The sequence below is a fragment of the Danio rerio genome, chromosome 9 (genome assembly GCF_049306965.1).
Source record: "Danio rerio strain Tuebingen ecotype United States chromosome 9, GRCz12tu, whole genome shotgun sequence".
In the NCBI taxonomy this organism is placed as follows: Eukaryota; Metazoa; Chordata; class Actinopteri; order Cypriniformes; family Danionidae; genus Danio; species Danio rerio.
The window spans coordinates 44,934,300-44,957,733 of NC_133184.1; the positions used below are offsets into that span (position 1 = coordinate 44,934,300).

At 34.9% G+C, this 23,434-nt stretch overlaps 1 protein-coding gene and 1 long non-coding RNA gene across 4 annotated transcripts in view; one reads left to right on the top strand and one right to left on the bottom strand.

Annotated features, from left to right (window-relative positions):
* The window catches only part of sestd1 (SEC14 and spectrin domains 1), a 63,937-nt gene extending 50,436 nt beyond the window's left edge, over window positions 1–13,501 (bottom strand). For 2 of the 3 annotated variants that reach the window (XR_012384881.1, XM_005167875.6), the window contains exons 1-3: window positions 13,394–13,501; window positions 7,573–7,636; window positions 1,906–1,990 (exon numbers count right to left, since the gene is read on the bottom strand). Coding sequence is in view for 2 of the 3 variants with exons in the window: in XM_005167875.6 (XP_005167932.1) it covers window positions 1,906–1,960 (55 nt within the window). In the remaining variant the exon portion in view is untranslated. Of the gene's footprint in view, window positions 1–1,905; window positions 1,991–7,572; window positions 7,637–13,265; window positions 13,330–13,393 lie in introns of those variants that run through there. The other variant, NM_182881.2, reaches the window with a different exon arrangement.
* Window positions 4,805–6,745, top strand: LOC137496430 (uncharacterized). The gene is made up of 4 exons (XR_011016755.2): window positions 4,805–4,900; window positions 5,579–5,636; window positions 5,752–5,820; window positions 5,935–6,745. It is a non-coding gene; the product is annotated as an uncharacterized lncRNA (long non-coding RNA).
* Window positions 13,502–23,434: the final 9,933 nt, after the last annotated feature.

Below are 23,434 nucleotides of genomic sequence, written 5' to 3' on the forward strand. Positions count from 1 at the left end.
TCCGTGACTAAGAAACCATTATGTAATCCGTTTTACCACTAATAAATTTATTAGCAATGTACTGTGGCAAATGTTTCTGGTTTTATTCTTTGTGATGTTGTAAAGTTAGTTTATTCTGATATTGTGGTCTATGACTCCTCCCCAAACTTCCTGCACTCCTGTATCTTGCCCTCTCATTGGCTGTAGCTGATTGTCAATGTGTTTTTCAGTCAGAACTCATTACACAGCATGATTTTGGATCAGCAACAGGTCCAGATATTTAGCATGCCAAATATTTCACAGGCATTGGCGACACGTTGATGATTCTCTCCGATCATATCTTTAATAACTCACACTGCGTGATTGTCGTTCGCATGAAAGAACGATTTGGCTCTGATTTTAGGCATTTTGTTTGCTATTTTACAAAACCTGCCGGCCAGTGAAAATCAGGGCTGAAACTGTGCAGTGTGAACTTGGCATAAGACGTAGTTCATGTCAAACAAGAATTATATTCTCACCTTCATTATAAAAAACAGGGCTGCACTTGACCAGGCAACACAAAGTGAATGTTTATCATAAGGTTTTTAAAGGTAAATACTGTGTTAACTTTTCTAGTCTAAAGCAGAGATGCCCAAACTAGCGCCCATGGGACAAAGTTGGCCCTTTGTAGTCTTTGATTTGGCCCACCAGAGGGAAAAAGATTGGGAATGGATTGTGAATGGTTAGACAAAGCCTTTAACATTAAGGCTGCGTGCGAAACCGCATACTTCCATACTATATAGTACGCTAAAATCAATATGCGAGCCGAGTAGAATGTCGAATTCATAGAATTCGAAAATCAGTATGCGAGAAGTACGCGGATGACTTACTACTTCTGGCGAGATTCTAGACTGCGCATCCCATGCATGCTGTGCTATCCCATAACGCCCCGCCAGCAATTGACGCAGGTAGGTCACGTGACCATGACCAAATGGCGGATGTAGTACGTCCGAATTCCATTCATACTTTTCACGTTCATACTGTATAGAACGTACTTTTCTAACGGCAGAGTAGTACGTTTAAATTCAAATGCAGTACCTACTGAGTAGTAGGCGGTTTCTGACGCAGCCTAAGATTTCCATTTCTCTTTAAATGTAATCGTTTGTATGTTTGTTTGTTTGTTTGTTTGTTCTATTAAAGAGCTACAAAAAAATATTACTTAAATTAAATGTTTAAATTAAATGTTGTGAATGAATAAATTTTTTTTATATTATGAAATAAATTAGGAAATTATCCATGGCAACTTTAATGTAATACAGTTTGCTTTAATTTACTTGTGGCCCACAGCTCTCAATCAAGCTTGGATTTTGGCTTTCCTTCATAAAAAAAAAGTTTGGGCACCCCTAGTCTAAAGGATTCGTCAAATTGTTAAAATAATTTAATTTTAACACATACGGTAAAGAGTGTTATTTTATTATTAACTATTCAATTTCTGAATACTGTTTACCACCAAAAAAAGAAATATAATCTGTTGTGGAACAATAAAGCATTTAGATTCACCAAGCTTAAGCAGAAAGTAATAGCAGAGCACATAATGATCTCGGACTACATTATATAGAGATGAAAATGAAGCTGCCCGAGATGTTTTTTCCACTTCTAACAACATAAACAAAAAAGCAAGTGAAGGCTTTCAAAAAAAAAAATAATAATAAAATCACTTGGGCATGGTCCTTTTTATAGGATAGCATTTTATTTCTGGCTCAGTGCTACAGTCACATCTAATATTCGCATCACATCCTAGAGCAGAAAGGAGAGAAGCCTGCAGCAAATCTATTCTAAGACATTGTTTGAAACTATTTTAGTTTGCCATGCTGCTATAAAACATGTACAGTAATAACTTGGAATTGAAATTCGCAGCATTTATTTATTCATGCTATTAGTCTTTACCTGACAGAAAGGCCAGCTTCTTCTTCAGCACCGGCAATATACAGGAAGCTTCCATCCTGGATGAGTCTATTTTGTACTCACACAGCTGCAGGAAGATGAACAACAGCACAAGACCATGTTACACAACTCATTTTTAAAAAATGGCCCAATGAATAAAACTACATCTGTGCCCATGACTCAACACACTTCATCAGAAAGAAATACTCCTAGCAGACAGAGACATGCACTTCTTTAAAAATGAAGAGTTTGCACAACATCAAACATTAACACTACTACATTGCTGTTATGAAGGGACCACTTCTGTCGTTTAAAATATATTCATTAATTCATTCATTCATTTTCATTCGACTTAGTCCCTTTATTCATCAGGGGTTGCCACAGCGGAATGAACTGCCAACTTATCCAGCATATATTTTACACAGCAGATGCACTTCGAGCTGCAACACAGTTTTGGGAAATTTCCATACACTCCATACACATTCAATTCAATTCCTATAGCTCATGTTGTTTTTTTTCTCCGGAACAGCAGGAGGAAACCCAAGCAAACACGGGGAGAAAATGCAAACTCCACACAGAAATGCCAACTTACCCAGCTGGGACTCGATCCAGTGACCTTCTTGCTATGAGGCGACAGTCCTAACCACTGTGCCACTCTCATTTAAAATAAATAAATAAATAAATATAATCCTAAAAGGTTTGCATGAGGAGCCAACCAGCCAACATTTAAAAGAATGTTAGGAACCAAAACATTTTCATATAACAAAAACAAGAAGTCAATGATAACCAAAACCAAGAACATCATCTATAATGTAGTAAGTCAAAATGGTTTGGAACAACATGAGGCTTGTAAACAATATATTGGATGAATCATGCCTTTAAACTGTGGCTTGCGTTTCACTTACAAAGCTGTCGTTTGACCACAGATAATTTGGAGGACTGCATGACAAATCAAAATGAAATCATGAATTGTGATTTCGCAAAAGCTGCTTTTCTCATGCACATCTTGTCAGCAAACATGGCTCTGTGATCAGTTGTAAATCTCCGTCGAAGGGCAGAGGGCGCTCTCATGCAGAAACTACAAATATACCGCAAATAACAGACCCGGAATATTAAATAGAGGATTTTATTACTTTTATGGACTAACATGACTAATAAACACACAACTACTGAATCATCTCACAGAAGATTTATTTCAGACACTCAACTTAAAAGTGCAGTAGGTGATCTGCCAAAATGTTAACCGGTTATCATGTTATCTTTAGACGGCATGGGAGGGACTGTGTTTCAAAGCCGCGCCTCCTGAAATTGCGAACGCATGCCCCACGACATGACAGAAGACAACCAACTAGTTTACGTCATTCGCCAGTTAAAAATGTAGTAAGGGGTTGGCCGGCGGCTTGCAGGAATCATACTAAGCCATACTTAGATGCTATTTCTGTCCGAATATTCAGAGTAGCATGGTGAACAATGTAAGGAGGGCATCACAGGTTGTCATTGTTCAAATATGACCCAAAATGAATAGAAATCCAACTTTACCTCAGTAAAGCAGGCTTGGCGTAATAGCACTATTTCTTAAAGTTTTGTTGGTAAAACAAATAAAAATCTACATTATCAATGCTGTAAAATGTCCCTTATGAAACTGTGTCTTTCGCCGGAAGACTTCAGTAGCTGAACAACACTTCACTGCATATAACCCATTCGGAAAACAACTAAATCTACATCAGCTTTGCGTGACTAAAATAGTTTTAAAACAGAACATTACTTGTCTAAAAGAAATACTTTAGCCATGGTGTCGTCCTTCCTCGGGAATACAAAACTACCTTCAATATCGTTTCAGGAATTTAAAAAGTTGATTTAGCATTTTATTTTAGCGCAACTGTCTCGTGTACACATGATGTGAACGGGCGGTGCGCATGCAGGCTAACACACGCTAATGGTGGATTTGCGTGAACAGATGCGCAAAAGCCCAAATCTACATTTGTTGACAGTTTGGGCTATTTATCGGAATTATGGAAGATGTCGGCCACAATATTTAATTGGATAAACATTTTTATGTTTTATGCCTCATCCAGAATACTGTAATTATTACTACTGGAATGTGAAGAGATGCTTAATCAGCACAACAACAAATGTTTCTGAAGACAATCACCTACTGCACCTACCTGAGCTTGGAGTAAAGCTATATCATTAAATGTGGTATTTTCACACATGTAGTAGCAACACAGGGCCATTTGGATCAATGGGAGACCATGCAAAGAGCTGTCCAATCTCACAATAATTGTATTCAATTTTGCACTGATTAAATCATCTGCAAATAACTTGTCAGTGACAACTAGATAACGATAATGACAACTAAAAGCAAAGTTCACTCCAAAAAGTGTATTTTTCCCATGTAAATCATTAAGGAAACATATTTAGCTGAAATTGTGATCCTTCACAACTCATAAAATTCAAGTCAATGGCTATTTGCACTTTGAGTCAAAGTTATTTACGTACACCTCAGGCCATCCTAGATGTAAGTGATTGTTTTTCTTTAGTAGAATAAACAACTTCATAACTGAAACTGTGGGCATGAATCACAAGTTAACAGCTACTTTGAGAGTAAAAAAACATGCACACACTCAAAAAAATGAATTATGGCTTTAGTTGGTCCAAAGAATGTAACTATGTTTAAATTAAACAATTCACTTATGTTTGTGTATTAAAAATAAAAGTGTTGTGTTGGAAAAAATGAGAAAAAGTAAGTTTTCACATTTAAACAGCTCGCTTATGTAACATGAATGCAAGGGAGTTGTGTTGCTTCTGCAGTACTGCATTTTGGTCAATAGGTGGAGTAATATCTGCTCATGCGCAGTTTCAAAACAACACAGGAAGTAAAAAGATTCAAACCACAACGATCACTCTCAGCTCGGCGCCATATTATGGGAATCAAAAGATGAAGATTACAGTACAAATTGAGAACGTGCACAAAGCTTTCCCCAATGTGGACACACAGGTGAGATTTTTTTTTTACTTTTTATGTATTTATACTGAGGCTGTGACAACATTTGAATCATAAATGTACTCTCTTGTAATACTATGTTGTGTTTGTGTATAGTATTGCTATGAAATTGCCATGTTGCCTGTGTCTTTTCCACATTATAGACAGATAAATGTATAGTTTGTTTTGCATTCCTGTGAAATTTTATACTTGGTATATATTAACTCCCCCAAAATAAAGTTGCAAACGTTGGTAGTAAGGAATAGTCATGTTAGAATAACTTAGTCTAAGCTTTTCACTCATCATAGCACACATGCTGCTGATAATGTGACAATAAAAGTGATTTAATTTTTTATTTGATTTGATAGTCTTTATTTTAAATGAGTGTCAAGCAGTTTGTCAAGTTTGAATGCCAGTTTTGATAACTTACATAATATTAATTAAAATGGTGTTGGCACATTGTTATTTATTATTTAATTGTATTCAAGCCTGTTAACTTAAAAAAAAAAATCTTGACAAGCATATGTGACACTTAAATAGCATCACATCTAGCATGATGACATATGTAATGTAAGCTTATTTGTTTGGTCATCTAACACGTTTAAATTTTTAAGTTTAGTAGTTTGCTATTTATATTATTATATTTTATTATTTTAAATCTTTGCTCACTCACATCTATTTTCTCCCTCACAGGTTTACAGCTCAACCTCTAAAGTCCCATATCTGGCTGAGGAGACTGTGGATCATCCAGGTACTATGCCTTTAGATGCCTATACATACATTAAAATGATGTACAGTAAAAATTACTAGTAATTTTAACTAATAATTATTTAGTAAATTACTAATTGTCATTTCATGTCATTTAGAACATCACCAGTGGAAAAAAAGGTGTGAATGCAATGCATCCTCAAAGCCCCTAAGTGAGGGAGTAAATGGTAAGCTATTTTATTTTATTGTTTTAAACATTTTGTATTTTCCTCTTAAACCAATTACTCCTTTCACCTTTGATCTGTTGGTAAATGTTTTATTTTTTTACCTGACTTTTTTAGGATGCTGGGCATGATGAAGCACAAACCTTGATGTGCAACGCCACCTTATGAATCTACAGTGGTTACATTAACATTTAGCAGACTTTTTTGTCTAAAGTGACTTACAATTGAGGAGACATTCAGCAAATCAACAGGAAGAGGCGATACACCCAAGATGTGCTAATTATACAAAAAATTTTAAGAATTAAGAATGCTTCTACATGTGGTTTGTCAAGCCCACACACCTGTGTGAAGCAGACTTCATGCACAATGTTTTGTTTTTTAGATATAGGGAGTGGTTGTAAGAAAGTGTCTGGTGCAAATGTGCAGAAATGGTGCAAATGTCAGAGAGATGAATGTGTGTAGCTATTGCATGTTCTGTGACGGTTGGTCTAATTTATGGTTTAGTGCTTTTCGTGTTACTTTGCTTTAAAATGTTAATCTTTCTTTGAACAACTGAAGTGTTATCTGCTTTTTCAGTTTAAAGAAGGTACAGTATAGTTTACAAAAGAAGACTTGATTTTTCTAAGTATATTTTTGATATATCATTTGAAGGCAGAATATTATTTTTGAATGTTTTTTGTAATATATGAAAAGTATTATTATGAAAAGTGTATTTTATGATGTTTTTGTAAGCATATTTTTAAAATTATTTATTGTTTTCAATTTACTTCATACTTGTATTACTATTATTTTTACTAGTATTAATATTTTAACTTATTGTAATAAGTGAAGATACAGATAAAGACAGTATTTGGATTTTGATAATCATTTTATTGCTGGAAAATGTGTAAAACTGTAAAAATGCTTTTGAATAAACTCAATGAAACGGAAACTGTTTTTTTATTTGGTTAAACATAACAATATCAATTTTAGAATAATTGAACTTAAATAACTACAATGATTAAAGCTAAATTATAAATGTTACATTGATTGAACTAAACAACATTACATTACCTTTATGTAACTAACTTAAGTTCACTAAAATTAATATTCTTTCTTAAAGGTAACTTAACTCGGTTACGTGGAACCAGTGGACAAAATAAAGTTAATTAACGCCAACATATCATTTTTTTGAGTGCAGGCAACCAAGATTATTACCAGAAGCTTGTCAGTGAACCTTGTCAGTGAACTATGGCTCGGTGTTGCTACTTCTGTATATGCTCCATCTGAAAGCTGTTTCTGGAGATTTACAGATGATTGCAAAACCTGCTTTCCTGACAAAATGGGCATGAAAAATAGCCTTCGATTAACCATGCGGTCCTAGTAAAAACTCTTCAGTATTTCTAAAGTTTCAGGGAAAATGAGAGATTTAAACCTTTAACATTTGAATGAGCTATTAAATTGCAGAATTGTAACTTTTGGAAAATTCATTTATGGCAACTAATAGACTACTCTCTTGCTCAATTTTTATGATAAAAACAAAAGCAGGATATTAAAGAAGGACTTCCAGCAAATCAGTTAACAAAACAACATCTCACTATGCCAGAAATAGCCAGAACGATACAAAACAGCACAGACAAACTAGCAAAACAAGCAGAAAAGTAGGTTAAATCACTATAATTAGGCAGCACAACAAAATTCACATCATGCTTCAACCGCGCAGAGTCCTCAAACGCAGGCTGATCTACATTTCAAAACGCTGACAGTCTCACTCACCTTTAACGGTGATGCAGCACATCAGGTACATCCCAGCTCATGCAATTCCCTCCTGGTCCATGATCTGCAAACATGAAGAAGAGCAAAGGGAATGGAGGAGGAGAAAGAAGAGTTAGGAGGAGAGAGACAGGGAGGGGAGAAAAAAAAACCTACAAGACCTTCTTTGGCGATTTGGATTTAGGCATAGAGCTTACAGCAATGACATCTGACAATCTAAATACTTTAAAATTAATCAGAGCTCCTTGTGACCTGATGAGAATAGAAGTGGTCCTACAAGCATCTGATAACCGTCATTTTCCATTACCAAGAGTACAAATCATAAAAAAATACTTAGATAAAAAAAAAAATCATTAAATGCAATAAAAGATTAAAAGGAGAAACATGACTTGGCAAACTCATTTCAATATAAGCTGATGCACAGAAAAGCACCACATCATTTAGAAAAGGACAGCTCAGCAGCGATTACAAGGGTTGCTGATGTGTCTGGAAGCCAGGAGTGAGTGTTAGCAAAAAAAAAGAGGCCTTTGGACCATTTGAAGTATTGCATTGCACTGCTGCACAATGTAACCATGCAAGCCACTGGCCCAGCCCAATGCAAATTTCTGCCAATGCTTGCACAAATGGTAAGAGTTCCTGGACACAGCACTCATTTTGTAAAGTCATTGTATGCAAAAGGCTTTCCAACATATTTCAAGATGGCTTGAGCGGTCTCACTTAACCTTAAATGTCAAGAAAACAGTTTCTATGTGCTTCTCCATAAGAAACAGGCCTGCAAGGGATAAATTTGAGGTGCTGATTAAAAAAAAAATTATTGAAGAAGCGAACGAAGTATCTTGGCATAACTCTAGCCTTGAATTTAAATTTTGATAGTCATGTTAAAAATGTGTAAGAAGGTCAACCCAAGTCTAAACGGTTTTTGTTTTATTACATTTTTAACAAATCAAGCTGCAAAATTATACATGCCTAAAATGATATTCTCACACTTGACATATTGCATTACATCAAGGTCACAAGCCCCTTTAACCACATTGAAGACTATTGATTAGATATATAAACTAGGCATGGGCCAGTATAAGATTCTGACAGTAAAATAACCTTGGATATAAATATCACAGTTTCATGGTATTACGATATTGAGATTACTTCTCTTAAATATATATATATATATATATATATATATATATATATATATATATATATATATATATATATATATATATATATATATATATATATATATATATAAATAAAAATATATATATATATACATATATATATATATACATATATATATATATATATATATATATATATATACATATATATATACATATATATAAATAAATAAATAAATAAATAAATAAATAAATAAATAAATAAATAAATAAATAAATAAATAAATAAATAAATAAATAAATAAATAAATAAATATATATATATATATATATATATATATATATATATATATATATATATATATATATATATATATATATATATATATATATATATATATATATATATATATATATATATATATATATATATATATATATATATATATATATATATATATATATATATATATATATATATATATATATATATATATATATATATATATATATATATGTCTGGGTAAAAAACAAAACCTTCCCCCCCCTTTGTACACAATACAATTTAATTTGGGAAACACTTAAAATATTTCGAGCAGTAAACATGTCAGGTTAAATAATTCAAATGAGTTATTGACTTCTGCTGTCTGTTTCAAAAACACAGATTTCTTTACAGTTCAAAATGACATCTTTGGATATCTTTTCTGCTGGATATACTGCTGTCCAAAACAACTAAAAAAAATCTTTTCATACCATAGGAACGGCGTAGCATAAAATTTTTGGTTTTAAAACCTTGACTTTTTTTTCAAACCGCCCCATTAAACACGGTTATCATCCCATGCCTAAAATAAACAGGCAATTACAATTATGGACTTAAATGGCATCATAGTTCGGTTTTATGTAATCATAACCTTTTTAATTTTGAAAGTTTTATTAAATTTAATGATCTCAAATTGTTTTTTAAACATTTAAATAATCATATTCCAATGCCGTTTTCAGATCTAATCAGTGGGCATCAAACCTCTCAGTCACACCAGCAACTGCTAATGGTGACTGTCTTGTCCCAAAGTGTAAGACCTCTTTTGGTCAGTCTGTTTTCTTTGTTAAGGGAACCCAATTGTGGAATGATTTACCTGTTAGCCTAAAATTAGAAAGTAATATAAATTAAAGTAGTGTACTTAAAAAGTGGTTAAAAACAAAATGTGAACAAAAAGTGTTTACAAATAGTTTCCTATTAGTTTGTTTGATCATGCCGCCTTTGCTTTTGGCCAATAGCAACTTTATGTAAAGAATTCTAATGTTTGTGTGTTTATAAAGTGTTTTAATGTTTATAATAGTGTATATGCATCTATTTTATTTTCATCTTATGTTCAGACTCCCCTGGACAGGTGTTGAGAATTAGCAAGTCTGCTAAAACACTTAAACACATTTGGTTGTCCACTGTAATTGTGATACCCATGTCAAAATAAATAAATAAATAAATAAAACAGATTTGAACTTTTAAACACTTCAATTTGTAAAAGGATGGCATGGTTTGACAAAGAATAAACTGTTAAATATAATAACAATATTATAAATAAAAATAAAGATGCTTTATGCATTCTTACACATTACATTATTTTCTAAATTTTCCAACAAATTGTTAGCACCATAATGCATTTGGATGTTTCACCTCAATTGATGTTTAATAATAATATTTTATAAAGGACTTTAAAATGTCATTTCTATTTAGACAAACTAATCATCAAACTAAATTAAGTAAAAATAATAGTACTTAAACACTTAAATAGATACTTTAATTTTATGTGGATTAAGATAATGACAAATAAATGGACAGTTCACCCCAAAAACCAAACTTTGCTGTTTGTTTCCTCACCCTTTCACCAGACATTCAAGACGTTGGTAACTTTTCTTAAGTAGAACATTAAGAAGATATTTAGCTAAAATTGTAATCCTTAAAGTCGAGGGCTTTTGGGACTGAGTCAAAAAAATATTCACGTACACCTCAGGCCATCCAAGATGTAGGTGTATTTTTTTAGCAGGATAAATAACTTAATAGCGGAAATTGAGGTAAAGTTGGTTTTCTATTCGTACATTTGTTCCCTATATTGTTTACCATGTTAATTTGAATATTGAGTCTGAAATTGCATTTAATTATGACTTCAAAACAATTTTAGTACTATTTAATTGACCATAAAATGTTAATATATATATAATTATATATAATTTATATAATACATTTATTATATAATTTCCCCATTTAGAATTTACAAATTAATACTTTTCTGAAATTGAATTATTAAGGAGAAATTCAGAATGTGCGAATATAAAACCAACTTTACTTCAATCTAGCTAAAATGTGGTCATGAATCACAAGTTAGCAGCTACTTTGAGAGTAAAAAACATACACAAGCAAAATTAAATTAATACCAGAGTCTACTGATGACACAATGAATTTTTACAAAACACAATAAATAAATTTTATAACACTACATATGATTTACATCACATGATTACATTGTTTCATGTTTTGTCTCTGAATTGTTTTGATGTGAACATGGCATACTCTTGATTTTTTGCTGACTGTATGATTAAAACAATAACAACATTGTAAATAATATTCAGTACTTAAACAGTACGATGGTTTCACATTTACACAGTTACACATTTCACAGTTACGGTTATTATTTTGCATGCATGTTTTTTTTTACTCTTAAAGTAGCTGTTAACTTTTAACAGCACATTCTTTACGTTAGTTGCGCTGAAGCTATGAACTACATCTTGGATGGCCTGAGGTACTGAAAATGTGTTAACAGCAATTTTTGATTGAACTTCAGTTGAACTAGTTTTCCCCCCAATTACTAATGCACATTCCCTAGATTCTCCTGACTGTAATACAGAACTCTTGTAGCATTACAGTAAAACTAATAATGCAATGTTTTAAATACTTCATCATAAAATACTAAATAAATACTGTCCGCCTGTACATTAATAAATAGACTGATTTTGAAATCACAGAGATCTAAACCTTAAAGTGATAGTTCACCTAAAACTGAAAAGTCTGCTATTATATACTCACTCTCTTCACTGGTCTCAAACCTATTTGAGTTTCTTTCTTCTGTTAAACACACGTTATTTAGAAAAATCTTGGAAATGAGTAACCATTTACTTCCACGGCATTTGCTTTTCCTACTATGGAAGTAAATGGAGAGTTCAGACGCAAAAACCTCTAAGTGCGCTCTGAAATTTCCCCTCAAAAATGAAAATTTTTCTCAGCCTCCTTTGTTTATGTTGAGATATTTTACTTTAAAGTCTTATTCTTTGATATAAAAGTGATAATACTGAACATACACAAAGGAGCCTGATGAAAATACTTAAATTAGAGGAAAATTTCAGATGAAGTTAAGAGGTTTTAAGATATTTCACTTTAAAGGACTTAATCTGTATTGAGGTAAAGTTGGTTTACATTCAGACATTCTCCTTAACAACATAATTTCAGAAAAGTATTCTTTGCAAATTCTAAATTAGGAAATTATATTAGCAGCCAATGATTATCTAAGTACAGCTATTGATTACAGTCAATTAGATAGTGCTAATGTTGTTTTGAAGTTATACTTGCATGCTAATTCTGACCAAAAATTAAAATTAGCGTGGTAAAAAATAGAGACAGTTAAATGAACGAATGTGCAAATATAAAACCAACTCTACTCCAATTTAATCTTTGCCATCAAAGCGATATTACTGAACATACACACAGGAGCCGAATTAAAAATAAAAATTTTAGAGGAAATTTTCAGACAGCATTTAGAGTTTTTTTTGTATCTGAAATCTTCAAATTGTTTCCAGTTTCTAACATTCTTCAAAGTATCTTCGTTTATGTTTAACAGAAAACTTTACTTAGAAACCACTTAGAGATGAGTATATATATCCATTTTTGGGGTGAAATGTCTCTTTAGGCTGCATGCAAAATATCTATTAAAATAAACTACTGGACTTTTTTAAGCTTAGCATACTTGCATTTAACTTTATTATGTGAATATGACTTTAACTCGTTCTTGGCGCGTCTTATAAGATTCAGTCACGCCTGTGACGCTTTTATAAACAAACAAACGTGTACAATTAAAAATGATGATCAAAAGTTTAGACTTTGAGAGTCATTGTGGACACATAAGGACAACAGTTGGCCAGTTCTGGGAATCAGTGTCTGAAATCAAACCAACAGCTGGCTAGCTGAGAGTTGCAGGAATGAGCCGCGCGTGTGAGACAAAGACGGGGATCCACCTATATGGCCTACATAATATTATGATTACAGGTCATTTGCGCAGTAAAACAATCGTCCCAGCTAACGACAACACACGAAGGTGGATGTCATGTGAAACATACATTGAAATACAGTTTAGCATGAGTTCCATATGAGAATGAAGCATATTTTCTGGCAGCGCGCATGGCTACTGGCACGCGCAAGCCGCGAATCTGCATGCAATGACCTATATTTCATAATATGGAGGTTAATGCTTGATTACTAAGACTGCGGTTTATTTTCTGGGTGAATCTGAGGACAATCCCTGACTAACTTACCTCAGATGGACGCCGATGATAATGCTGTGATTGTTAGCCCTGCTAAAGACGCAACTGCATAGCCCATGTGCTTTCGCTCACAGCAATTTCAGTCACACTGATAGATTATGAGTAAGAAATGAGGTTACCTTTCTCCGCATTGAGCTCCGGAGTCGATCTATGTTATTGATAATCGTCTTTGATACTGAGAAAACGTTCAGCGTTGCGTTTTGTTAGAAAGGGGCTGATACTGCGCCTGTAGCTCCTCCCAGATGACGGTACAGGGCGTTTCTCCCACTGTAGTGGGCGGGCTCTCCAGTTTCTTTTAAACAGACAGTGCATCGTTCAAATACATGATATCTGAGATTTGTGGGGCGATTGAGGGGAGCACTTGCATCAAATGGACCAAGAACATTTTTAAAACATGAACTAAACATGGGTTGAATTTTTGCTAAAGTAAATGTGTTTATATGGGAGTCATTTCAGTATTTTTAGCATGAAAAGTAACTGAAACAATTTCTACATCTACAATAACAGCCTACTTTAATACATATTCCAGGTATTAATTTTTTCTATAATAAATACAAATAACTATTTTATCATTATTTTTTTTATTTCAACATTGGCATCTGTTTTTGCGTGGGTTTCCTCCTGGTGCTCCAGTTTCCCCCACAGTCCAAAGACATGTGGTATAGGTGAATTGGGTAGGTCACAGGTGTCAAACTCAGTCCCAAAAGGGCCGCAGCTCGGCACAGTTTAGTTATAACCCTAATTAAACACACCTGATCAAACTAATTGGGCCCTATCATACACCCGGCGCAATGGGGCGCAATGGGGCGCAAGGCGCGGCGAAATACTTGTTTGGTAGTTTCAGCTTGGCGCAAGAGTCATTTTGAGGCGCTGCACTACACTGTTTAAATAGCAAATGCATATGCGCTCAGATATGCGCACATAGGCGTTCTGGTCTAAAAAGGGAGGCGTTCTGAGGCGCACTGCTGGCGCGTTGCTATTTTGAGAAACTATAATAGATTTTTCATTAGACCAAAACTAACCCGGTCTAAACTCCGGCGCAGAGTTGCGCCTCGCTTACACACTGCTTAATACGCACAAGAGAGCAATAGGCAGATATCTTTACATATGAAAAAAAAATTAATATTAGGGATATATATATAGGATATAATAAGAATAAATATAGGATATAAATATAAAGGATTAAAATATTACAAAACATATTATTTTCTAGCCTACATAAATATGAAAAACCACTGCTTTTATGTCTTCTTCATCTCTGGAGGCTTTTTCAGTTCATTCATAACAATTTGCTTTTGTATAATGTTATTATTATTATTAGCAGTATTATTTAATATATCCATATTTATATTTGTTTTATTAAAAACAAGCTTAGATTTGCCCACCTGTCAGGTTTTAGACCAAGAGGCACAGCATGTGTATTAGGATATAACTCAGGTTTTTGTACACACTTCGTTAATATTAGAACTGAATTTAGAAATAGTTTTGAAACGAATATTTGCGCTTAACAAACGCAATTAATTATTTATAGACTAATTGATGTCTGTGCATAAAGGTTTCCCTATCCAAGAGCGAAAGTGAAAGTGATCCAATATCTCTCATTCTCACGCAGTAGATGCTCTGTTTAACAGTTTTCTGTTAAAAAAAACTGTTAACTGTTTGCTTGTGAAATGCTCAGTTTTTCCACTTAGACTTAATTTGCGTCATGTAAATAGCGAATGGCTTATGGTGCGACGCTGCTGGCTCTTAAAGGGAATGGGAGATGAGACTCTAATTGGTTTATTCTCAAAACACACCTATAACTCATTAAGAAAATAAACTCAACCCTTTTAGACCATGCGCCTTGGTGCAAAGCAGATTTTCCCATCCGTAAATTAGCAAAAATGCGTTCTGACACGCCCTGAAAGCGTTTGCGCCCTGCGTTTTGCGCTCTGCGCATGGACCGTCAAAATAGAGCCCATTGAGTCCTTCTGGCTTGTTGGAAACCTACAGGTAAGTGTGTTGGAGCAGGGTTGGAACTAAACTGTGCAGGGCTTCGGCCCTCCAGGAATTGAGTTTGACACCCCTGGGGTAGGTTAAAGTTGTCCGTAGTGAATGTGTGTGTGTATGGATGTTTCTCACAGATGGAATGCGGCTGGAAGGGCACCCACTGCGTAAAAACGTGCCGGATAAGTTGGCGGGACTAAATAATAAAGGGACTAAAGTTAAACCGAAAAGAAAATGAATGAATGAACATTGGCATGTATAAAAATAACACGGTGTTGTAATCAATAAAGTTTAATAAAATTCCCTTACAAAATAAGTACTAAATATTAGATTTGTGTTTGTAAATACAAATAAAGAAGTTTGTGAAAATATTATTTTGCATTATTTATCCTGTTGATATTTTAATTCAGAAAATAAGTGATAAGTGAGCAATTACAGCGTTATAGCTGTGACATTTGCTGTAAAACTCACAACATAAACTCACAGAGAAAGTATATTGTTAACATTACGCTGAAAAATCTGTTTATGTTTCACAGAACCACTGACCACAGAGTTAAGGGATCAGAAAAATATCAATCTGCAAACATGTTTTGTACTTTAAATGAGAAAAATGTGACTAAAAACGTGTGCGAGTTTACAACAAACTCGAAATTTTGTGAAATAAACTGCACAACCCATAAACATTAATGATAATCAAAAGGATAAAAGATGTCTATCTAAAACAAACATAAATGACTTTATTTTATTTGACATTTTGCATTCATGAAGAAAAAGCTCTGTTATGGGTGACACCTCTTCGTTATGTGACAAATGTGAAATTGGCAGTTGTGTGACTATAGTAAATCAAATATAATTGTTTAAAAACATTGACGGAGATATTTTTGAGTATTTCTAAATGATTATAAAATACAAGCCTACAAAAAAAAAAACTAAAAACGGTTTACGTATTTGGTGAAAACTTAATAATTTTTTATGGCAAGGTTGACATTTGCATGGAATTGCATAATTGTTAAATAAAGTATTTTAATCAATAATGGTGGCAACATTTATTGTCCCCAATTTCCACCAGGAAAAAGATCAGAAGGAACATCTCTCCATTCCCTTTACATTTTCTGATCTGTGTCATACACATTCCTCTATTTAGCAGAGGTCTCCAACTCTGTTCCTGGACACCTACCGCCCACGGGTCTTACAGTATATATAGAGAGCATTCCTACACAGTGGATGGAAACGTGTGTACACAACTTCCCATGCTAAGGTTGTGATCTATGAAAAAACAAACTTGATGAAAGAATGTGTGCAGCTTTGAGTAAACTTTTAGTAATCAGTCATTCATTCATTCATTCATTCACCTTCGGCTTAGTCTCTATTTCAGAGGTTGCCACAGTGAAATAAATCGCAAACTATTTCAGCATATGTTTTTTAACAATGGATGCCCTTCCAGCTGCAACCCAGTAACCCAGTAACCCAGAAACACTCATGCCCACTTATTCACACACACTCATACACTACGGTTTTAAGCTTATTAAAGCTTATTAAATTCACCTATAAATTAAATTAAGCTTATTCAATTCACCTATAGCGCATGTCTTTGGGCTGTGGGGGAAACCAGAACACCTGGAGGAAACCAACACGAACACAGGGAGAACATGCAGACTCCACACAGAAATGCCAACTGGCACAGTTGGGACTCGAACCACTAAACATCTTGATGTGAGGCGACAGTGCTAACCACTCAAATGAGTAATAATTAATAAATTAATTAATTAACATTTATTCTGCCATGCCGTATTATTCTGTTTGCGTGGGTTTCTACTGGGTGCTCAGGTGTACGAAATCCATGATTCAAGATGTCCTGGACCATTAGCCCACAACAGTATATAGTCTTGTGTATCAGTTTAAACCGGAGATCAAAACTCTATAGGACAGCTTAGGTGACCCCTGATTTAAACCCATCTCAAAATCAGTTTTAGTTTTTAATAGTTTCATCTGACAGGTTTGAAGGTCCAATAGTTTCTATTGACCAACTAACTATATTCCTGAAATTTTCCAGCCGTGATCCTTGGAGAATGTTTGGCCTCTCAATGTGCATTAGGAAAATACACTCTTCCAGGCAAAATTTGTAACATCTTCAGTCGATTGCAATGTCTTAATAAGCAATTACATCATTTAGAGTTGTGCTCAGGTTGGAAAAAGTTTTCTCGTTCACCCACTCACTAGTAGCTTAGCCCTTGATTTATCATGGGTCACCCCAGTGGAAAGAACAGCCAAATACTCTGGCATATGTTTTATGTGGTGGATGGGAAACACCCATACGCTCTCTCATCCACACACACACACAATCACACTACAGTCAATTTAGTTTATCCAATTCACTTATGCCACATGTCTTTGGAATTTGCACCAGGAGGAAATCCACATGAGGAGATCATAGAAACTCCACACCAGCCATGACTCGAACCAGTGCTAACCACTGAGTCACCATGTTGCCGTTCAAAGGAGTTTATTTTGTAAACTTTCTCCACACCAACTCCAGTGAAAAGCTTTCTTATGTCCATTTTTAGAATGAAAGATTAAAATATGAAACAACACAGATTATTTTTTACAGCTCATGCTTACCAACAGGACTACTAATTCTGACATATACTTTATCTTAAAGTTAAAAGTTTCAATATTGAGCAGATTATATACTACAGTGCATCCGGAAAGTATTCATAGCACTTCAAAATTTCCACATTTTTTATGTTACAGCCCTATTCTAAAATGGACTAAATTGATTTATTTCCTCAAAATTCTACACACAATACCCCTTAATGACAATGTCAAAAAATATGTTTTGAAATTGTTGCAAATTTATAAAAAAAAAAAAAATACCTGAAAAATCACATGTACAGAAGTATACACAGCCTTTGCTCAATACTTTGTTGATGCACCGTTGGCAGCAATTACAGCCTCAGGTGTTTTTAAATATCATGCCACAAGCTTGGCACACCTGTCATTGGGAATTTTGCCCCATTCCTCTTTGCAGTACCTCTCAAGCTCTATCAGGTTGGATGGGAAGCGACGGTGTACAGCCATTCAGATCTCTCCTGAGATGTTCAATAGGATTTAGGTCTGGGCTCTGGCTGGGCCACTGAAGGACATTCATAGAGTTGTTGTGAAGCCACTCCATTGATATTTTGGTGGTGTACTTTGGGTTGTATGTGCTTTTGCATTGTCCTGCTGGAAGATGAAGCATTGCCCCAGTCTTAGGTCAAGAGCACTCTGAAGCAGGTTTTCATTCAGGATGTCTCTGTACATTGCTGCATTCATCTTTCCCTCTATCCTGACTTCCTTCTGGCCACTCTACTACTCTATTGGCCTGACTGGTGGATTGCTGCACAGATGGTTGTCTTTCTGTAAGGTTCTCCTCTCTCCACAGAAGAACTCTGGAGTTCTGGAGTGACCATCGGGTTATTGATCACCTCCCTGACTACGGCCCTTCTCCCCCGATCACTCAGCCTAGATGGCCAACCAGCACGGGAGAGCTCGGTGGTTCCAAACATCTTCCACTTATGGATGATGGAGGCCACTGTGCTTTCAGAGCAGCAGAAGATTTTCCGTAACCTTCCTCAGCCTTGTGCCTCAAGATAATCCTGTCTCGGAAGTCTACAGACAATTCCTTTGTCTTCATGCTTGGTTTGTGCTTTGACATGCACTGTCAACCCTGGGACCTTATATAGACAGGTGTATGCCTTTTTAAATCATGTCTAATCAACTGAATTTACCACAGGTAAACTCCAATTAAGCTGCTGAAACATCTCAAGAATTTTCATTGGAAACAGAATGTACCTGAGCTCAATTTAGAGCTTTACATCGAAGGCTGTAAACACTTCTGTACATGTGATTTTTCAGGGTTTTTATTTTTGATAAATTTGCATCAATTTAAAAAAAAATTTTTTTCACATTGTCATTATTGGGTATTGTGTGTATAATTTTGAGGAAATAAATTAATTTAAGCCATTTTTGAATAAGGTTGTAACACAAAAAGTGGCAAAAGTGACGCGCTATAAATACGTTCCAGATGCACTATGTTTTAAAATTTTCATTTTATATTTTCAAGTTTCAAATATACTGCAAAGAAATATTTAACATCTTTTCCTTAGTCAATACTACAAACGTCTAAAAATAGTATACTAGCTTTTCAAGTAAACTACCCAGGAAGAATTTGTGTGTGTGTGTGTGTGTGTGTGTGTGTGTGTGTGTGTGTGTGTGTGTGTGTGTGTGTGTGTGTGTGTGTGTGTGTGTGTTGTTAGTGAAAACCTATGTCTAAAACAGTCCAAAAAAACAGTCAAATACAATCAAATACACAGGAATCAATGACTACATATGTGAAGTCTAGTGTGCATTTGATGAGTCTTATGGACTACTGTTAGGTATATATTAGATTTTCACTGACATCCCAAATCTAGCCTTGGTTTAGCCAATATATCTATGTTTGGACATCTATTAGATGTCTATTAAACACAAACCTGCTTGTTGGGTATAATCTGGAAAAAGTGTAAGCCCCAGTCTTTCTGATAATGTATATAAGGTATACCTGTTTATATAGGCCAACAAGAAATCTAATTTAATTTTTACACAGGCCTAATATATTGTTTCACTCCCAGGCAAATCAAAGTTTAAACAAAACTGTATCGGTTTCTGCCTCTCCAGTCTCCACAAAGATGGAAATGCATCCTGATTGGTTCTTTGATATTCTTTTGAATACAAATAAATGACAATAAATAGAGTAAACTAAAGAAATAGAGATGTGATGTAAACTATGTGGGGACACAGTGGCGCAGTGGGTAGCACTGTTGCCTTTCAGCAAGAAGGTCGCTGGTTCGAGTCTTGGGTCAGTTGGTATTTCTGTGTGGAGTTTGCATGTTCTCCCCGTGTTCACGTGGGTTTACCTTGGGTGTTCCAGTTTCCCCCACAGTCCAAAGACATGGGGTATAGGTGAATTGAGTAAACTAAATCAACCGCAGGATTTGTGTGGATGTAATTGCAAGAGTGTAGTACTGGGTTTTGGCTGGAAGGGCATCCACTGCGTAAAACATATGCTCGATAAGTTGGTGGTTCATTCCACTGTGTCAACCCTTGATTAATAAAGGGACTAAGCCGAAAAGAAAATAAATGCATGTAAACTATGTAAACCTAGCTGACTGCAGTCAGTCTCACCAATAGGTTCACTGAGTTTGCCTTCACAATCAAAACCACATGCTGTTCATTACACTCCACTATCTTATCTATAGTATTACAGACAGCAAACTAGCAGAACAATTACATGACAAAAAATGCGGTGCTGGTAAATGCTATGTAAAATATGCTGGTAAGTTTTATGTGAATAGATTTTTCAGTTAGCAACCTCATCGATTTTGGCAGAAGATCAAATATCATGATTGTAAACCACAATAAGAGCATTTCTAAACTGCATGTTGTGGTGAATATGTGAAATGTGTTCAGTTAATTATGATTTAATTTAGGTACTGATTTAATAAACATAATTCGGTGTAGCGAACAAATTAGATTAAAATGTCACTCATTAACTGATGTTAGACTCATGTACACCCTTTAAAATGCATGAAAGGGAATTGAAGATAAGTAGGTGTAAATGTATGGGTTCCAAAAATAGATGAGCAAGGAAAGATTCAGTTGCTATGGTAATAATAATATTACCTCAGAGTAGCCTAATTATCGATGTTTAAAAAGGCGCAGAAAAACGCCACTAGATGTCTCTGTTTGCTCATTGAGTCTCTATGCTACTGTGGCTGTTTTGGGTTGTCACTTGTCAGAGATGAATAATTTCATGCTTTGTCCACATAGTCCTTGTAGACTGAGTGTGGATTGCTTTAAAGCAGACGTGCACAAACTCCTTACTACAAAGTCCTTAAAACACTCTTGATAAAGAGCCAAAGACTCTGAAAGAAAAATATTTAATTGAGAAACAGACTTTTGTTCCTATCTTTACAATTTGAGGCATTAAATTGCAAAAGTCAGATGTGTGTAATATAAGAATGCTCAGTGTTAGAGATATTACAGTGACTGGCTACTTTAATAAACCTCATTAACTGCTTGTTAATATTGAATCGGTCAGCAAACCCATTAATTCAAATCAAATTCATTTAAATGCATTCATTTGGCACTATAGCATAAGGTTCCAATGGGCCAAACATGGCCCAGGTTTGGCAGAGGTGACTCCATCTTTAAGCCGGCCAAGAAGACATGGGCTTAAACTTGGCCCAGACATGAACCATGTTTGGCCCTTGCCTGCAAGCCAGACTTGGTCAAACTATGTACCGTAATTCACTGCGGAGCCGGGCCAGAGAGCTAGGTCGCTACCCTCATTCACTATTCCAAATGCTACTAATATGGTCCACTTTAAGGAGTGACTGAAAAAAGTGAGTGAATTGTGCGCCAGAAGGGATGGCGTTTTGTTTCTGAATGCTTTACTCCTTGATACCACATACTTTACTCCTTTAGACACAACTAGAAATGGCTGCTCCCTAGAATAGTGTGCTATTTAAAGGGCATCTATGATGAAAGTCAACTTTTGTAAGCTGTTTGGACAGAACTGTGTGTATAGTGTGTCCGCAGTCATATTGGAGTGATATAAACCCAACAGGTCTCTTTTTTAAATTTCCTGACTTTAAAATATAACTCAAATCCCAGTGATTTTGAGGCCCACCACAACGTGACGTAGGATATATGCAACCCTAGCTCATTCTGAAAACCTAGTCCCACGGACGTTTCTAGAGACTGTGATTTATGTAGCCAGCATGCAATGAGAAGCACAGCCAAATTCAATTCAAAATACAGTACGCGAGATGACAGCCCATTCTCAAATGACTGGTGCAGCCACGATACAGCAGCAGAGGTTCTTGATTAATTTTTTTCATTTACCGTTATTGCACAAAATACTACTTTTTTTCCTTAATTTTCATTTTGTAATTATTTCCTGAATTTTACAATGGTCAAATCGGATTCAATTCATTATGCTAAGCTAAGCTAAAAGTGACCCCTCTAAAACAAGAAATCAGCTAAACGGATTCAAAAATGATTCAAGTCAACTCTAACTATACTGCGTCCCAATTGGCATACTATCCTAAAAAGTATTCCAAAAAAAAAAAAATTAGTACGTCCCAAACTGGTGTATATGGTAAAGAGTATGCCAAAGGGTACCAGATGGTGTACTACATAGAAATTCGAAGTGTAGAACCGTTCGTACTATAACCGCTAATATTTCCCACCCTACATTGTGCTTTGCATGTGAATTCGATTAGAACTACAAACTCAGGGAAAGGTGCAAACAAAATACGAGCAGACCAACGTCAAAACAAGCAGTAAAGAGGCTATAAAGTTGTTTGAATGACTTTTAATTAATATCTAGAGAACTGGAAAATATTATATTATATTATATTATATTATATTATATTATATTATATTATATTATATTATATTATATTATATTATATTATATGATGACACGGTAGCTTAGTGGTTAGTACTGTCGCCTCACAGCAAGAAGGTTGCTGGTTCAAGTCCCGGCTAGGTCAGTTTATTTCTGTATAGAGTTTGTATGTTCTCCTCGTGTTTGCGTGGGTTTGCTCCTGGTGCTTCAGTTTCCGCCACAGTCCAAAGACATGCGCTGTAGGTGATTTGAATAAAACTAAATGGGCCATATATCTGAAAATGAGTGTGTATGGATGTTTCCCAGTGCTGGGTTGCAGCTGGAAGGGCATCCGCTGTGCAAAACATATGCTAGATTAGTTGCCAGTTCATTCCACTGTGGCAACCCCTGATGAATAAAAGGACTAAGCCGAAGGAAAATGAATAAATGAATGAATTGAATAACAGTGTTACACTGTTAAAACATTATATTATTTACATATTAACGGTTGGACATTAATTCTGAATGCATCATTATCCAAAGACCTGAGGAGATTCCTCTGCTTGAAAGACTTGCAAATAGCAGATTAACCTGCTGCTACATCTCCAAAATTGTAACTAAATATGAAAAAAAATATGGATGATGTGTTGAGATGATTGACAGGGGACATAACCAAGCAACATAATGGTCCGTTAATAAGGATAGTTGAATACTTTTCTGTTACACATTCAACAGGTACTTTTCTTTACAATAACATACTTTT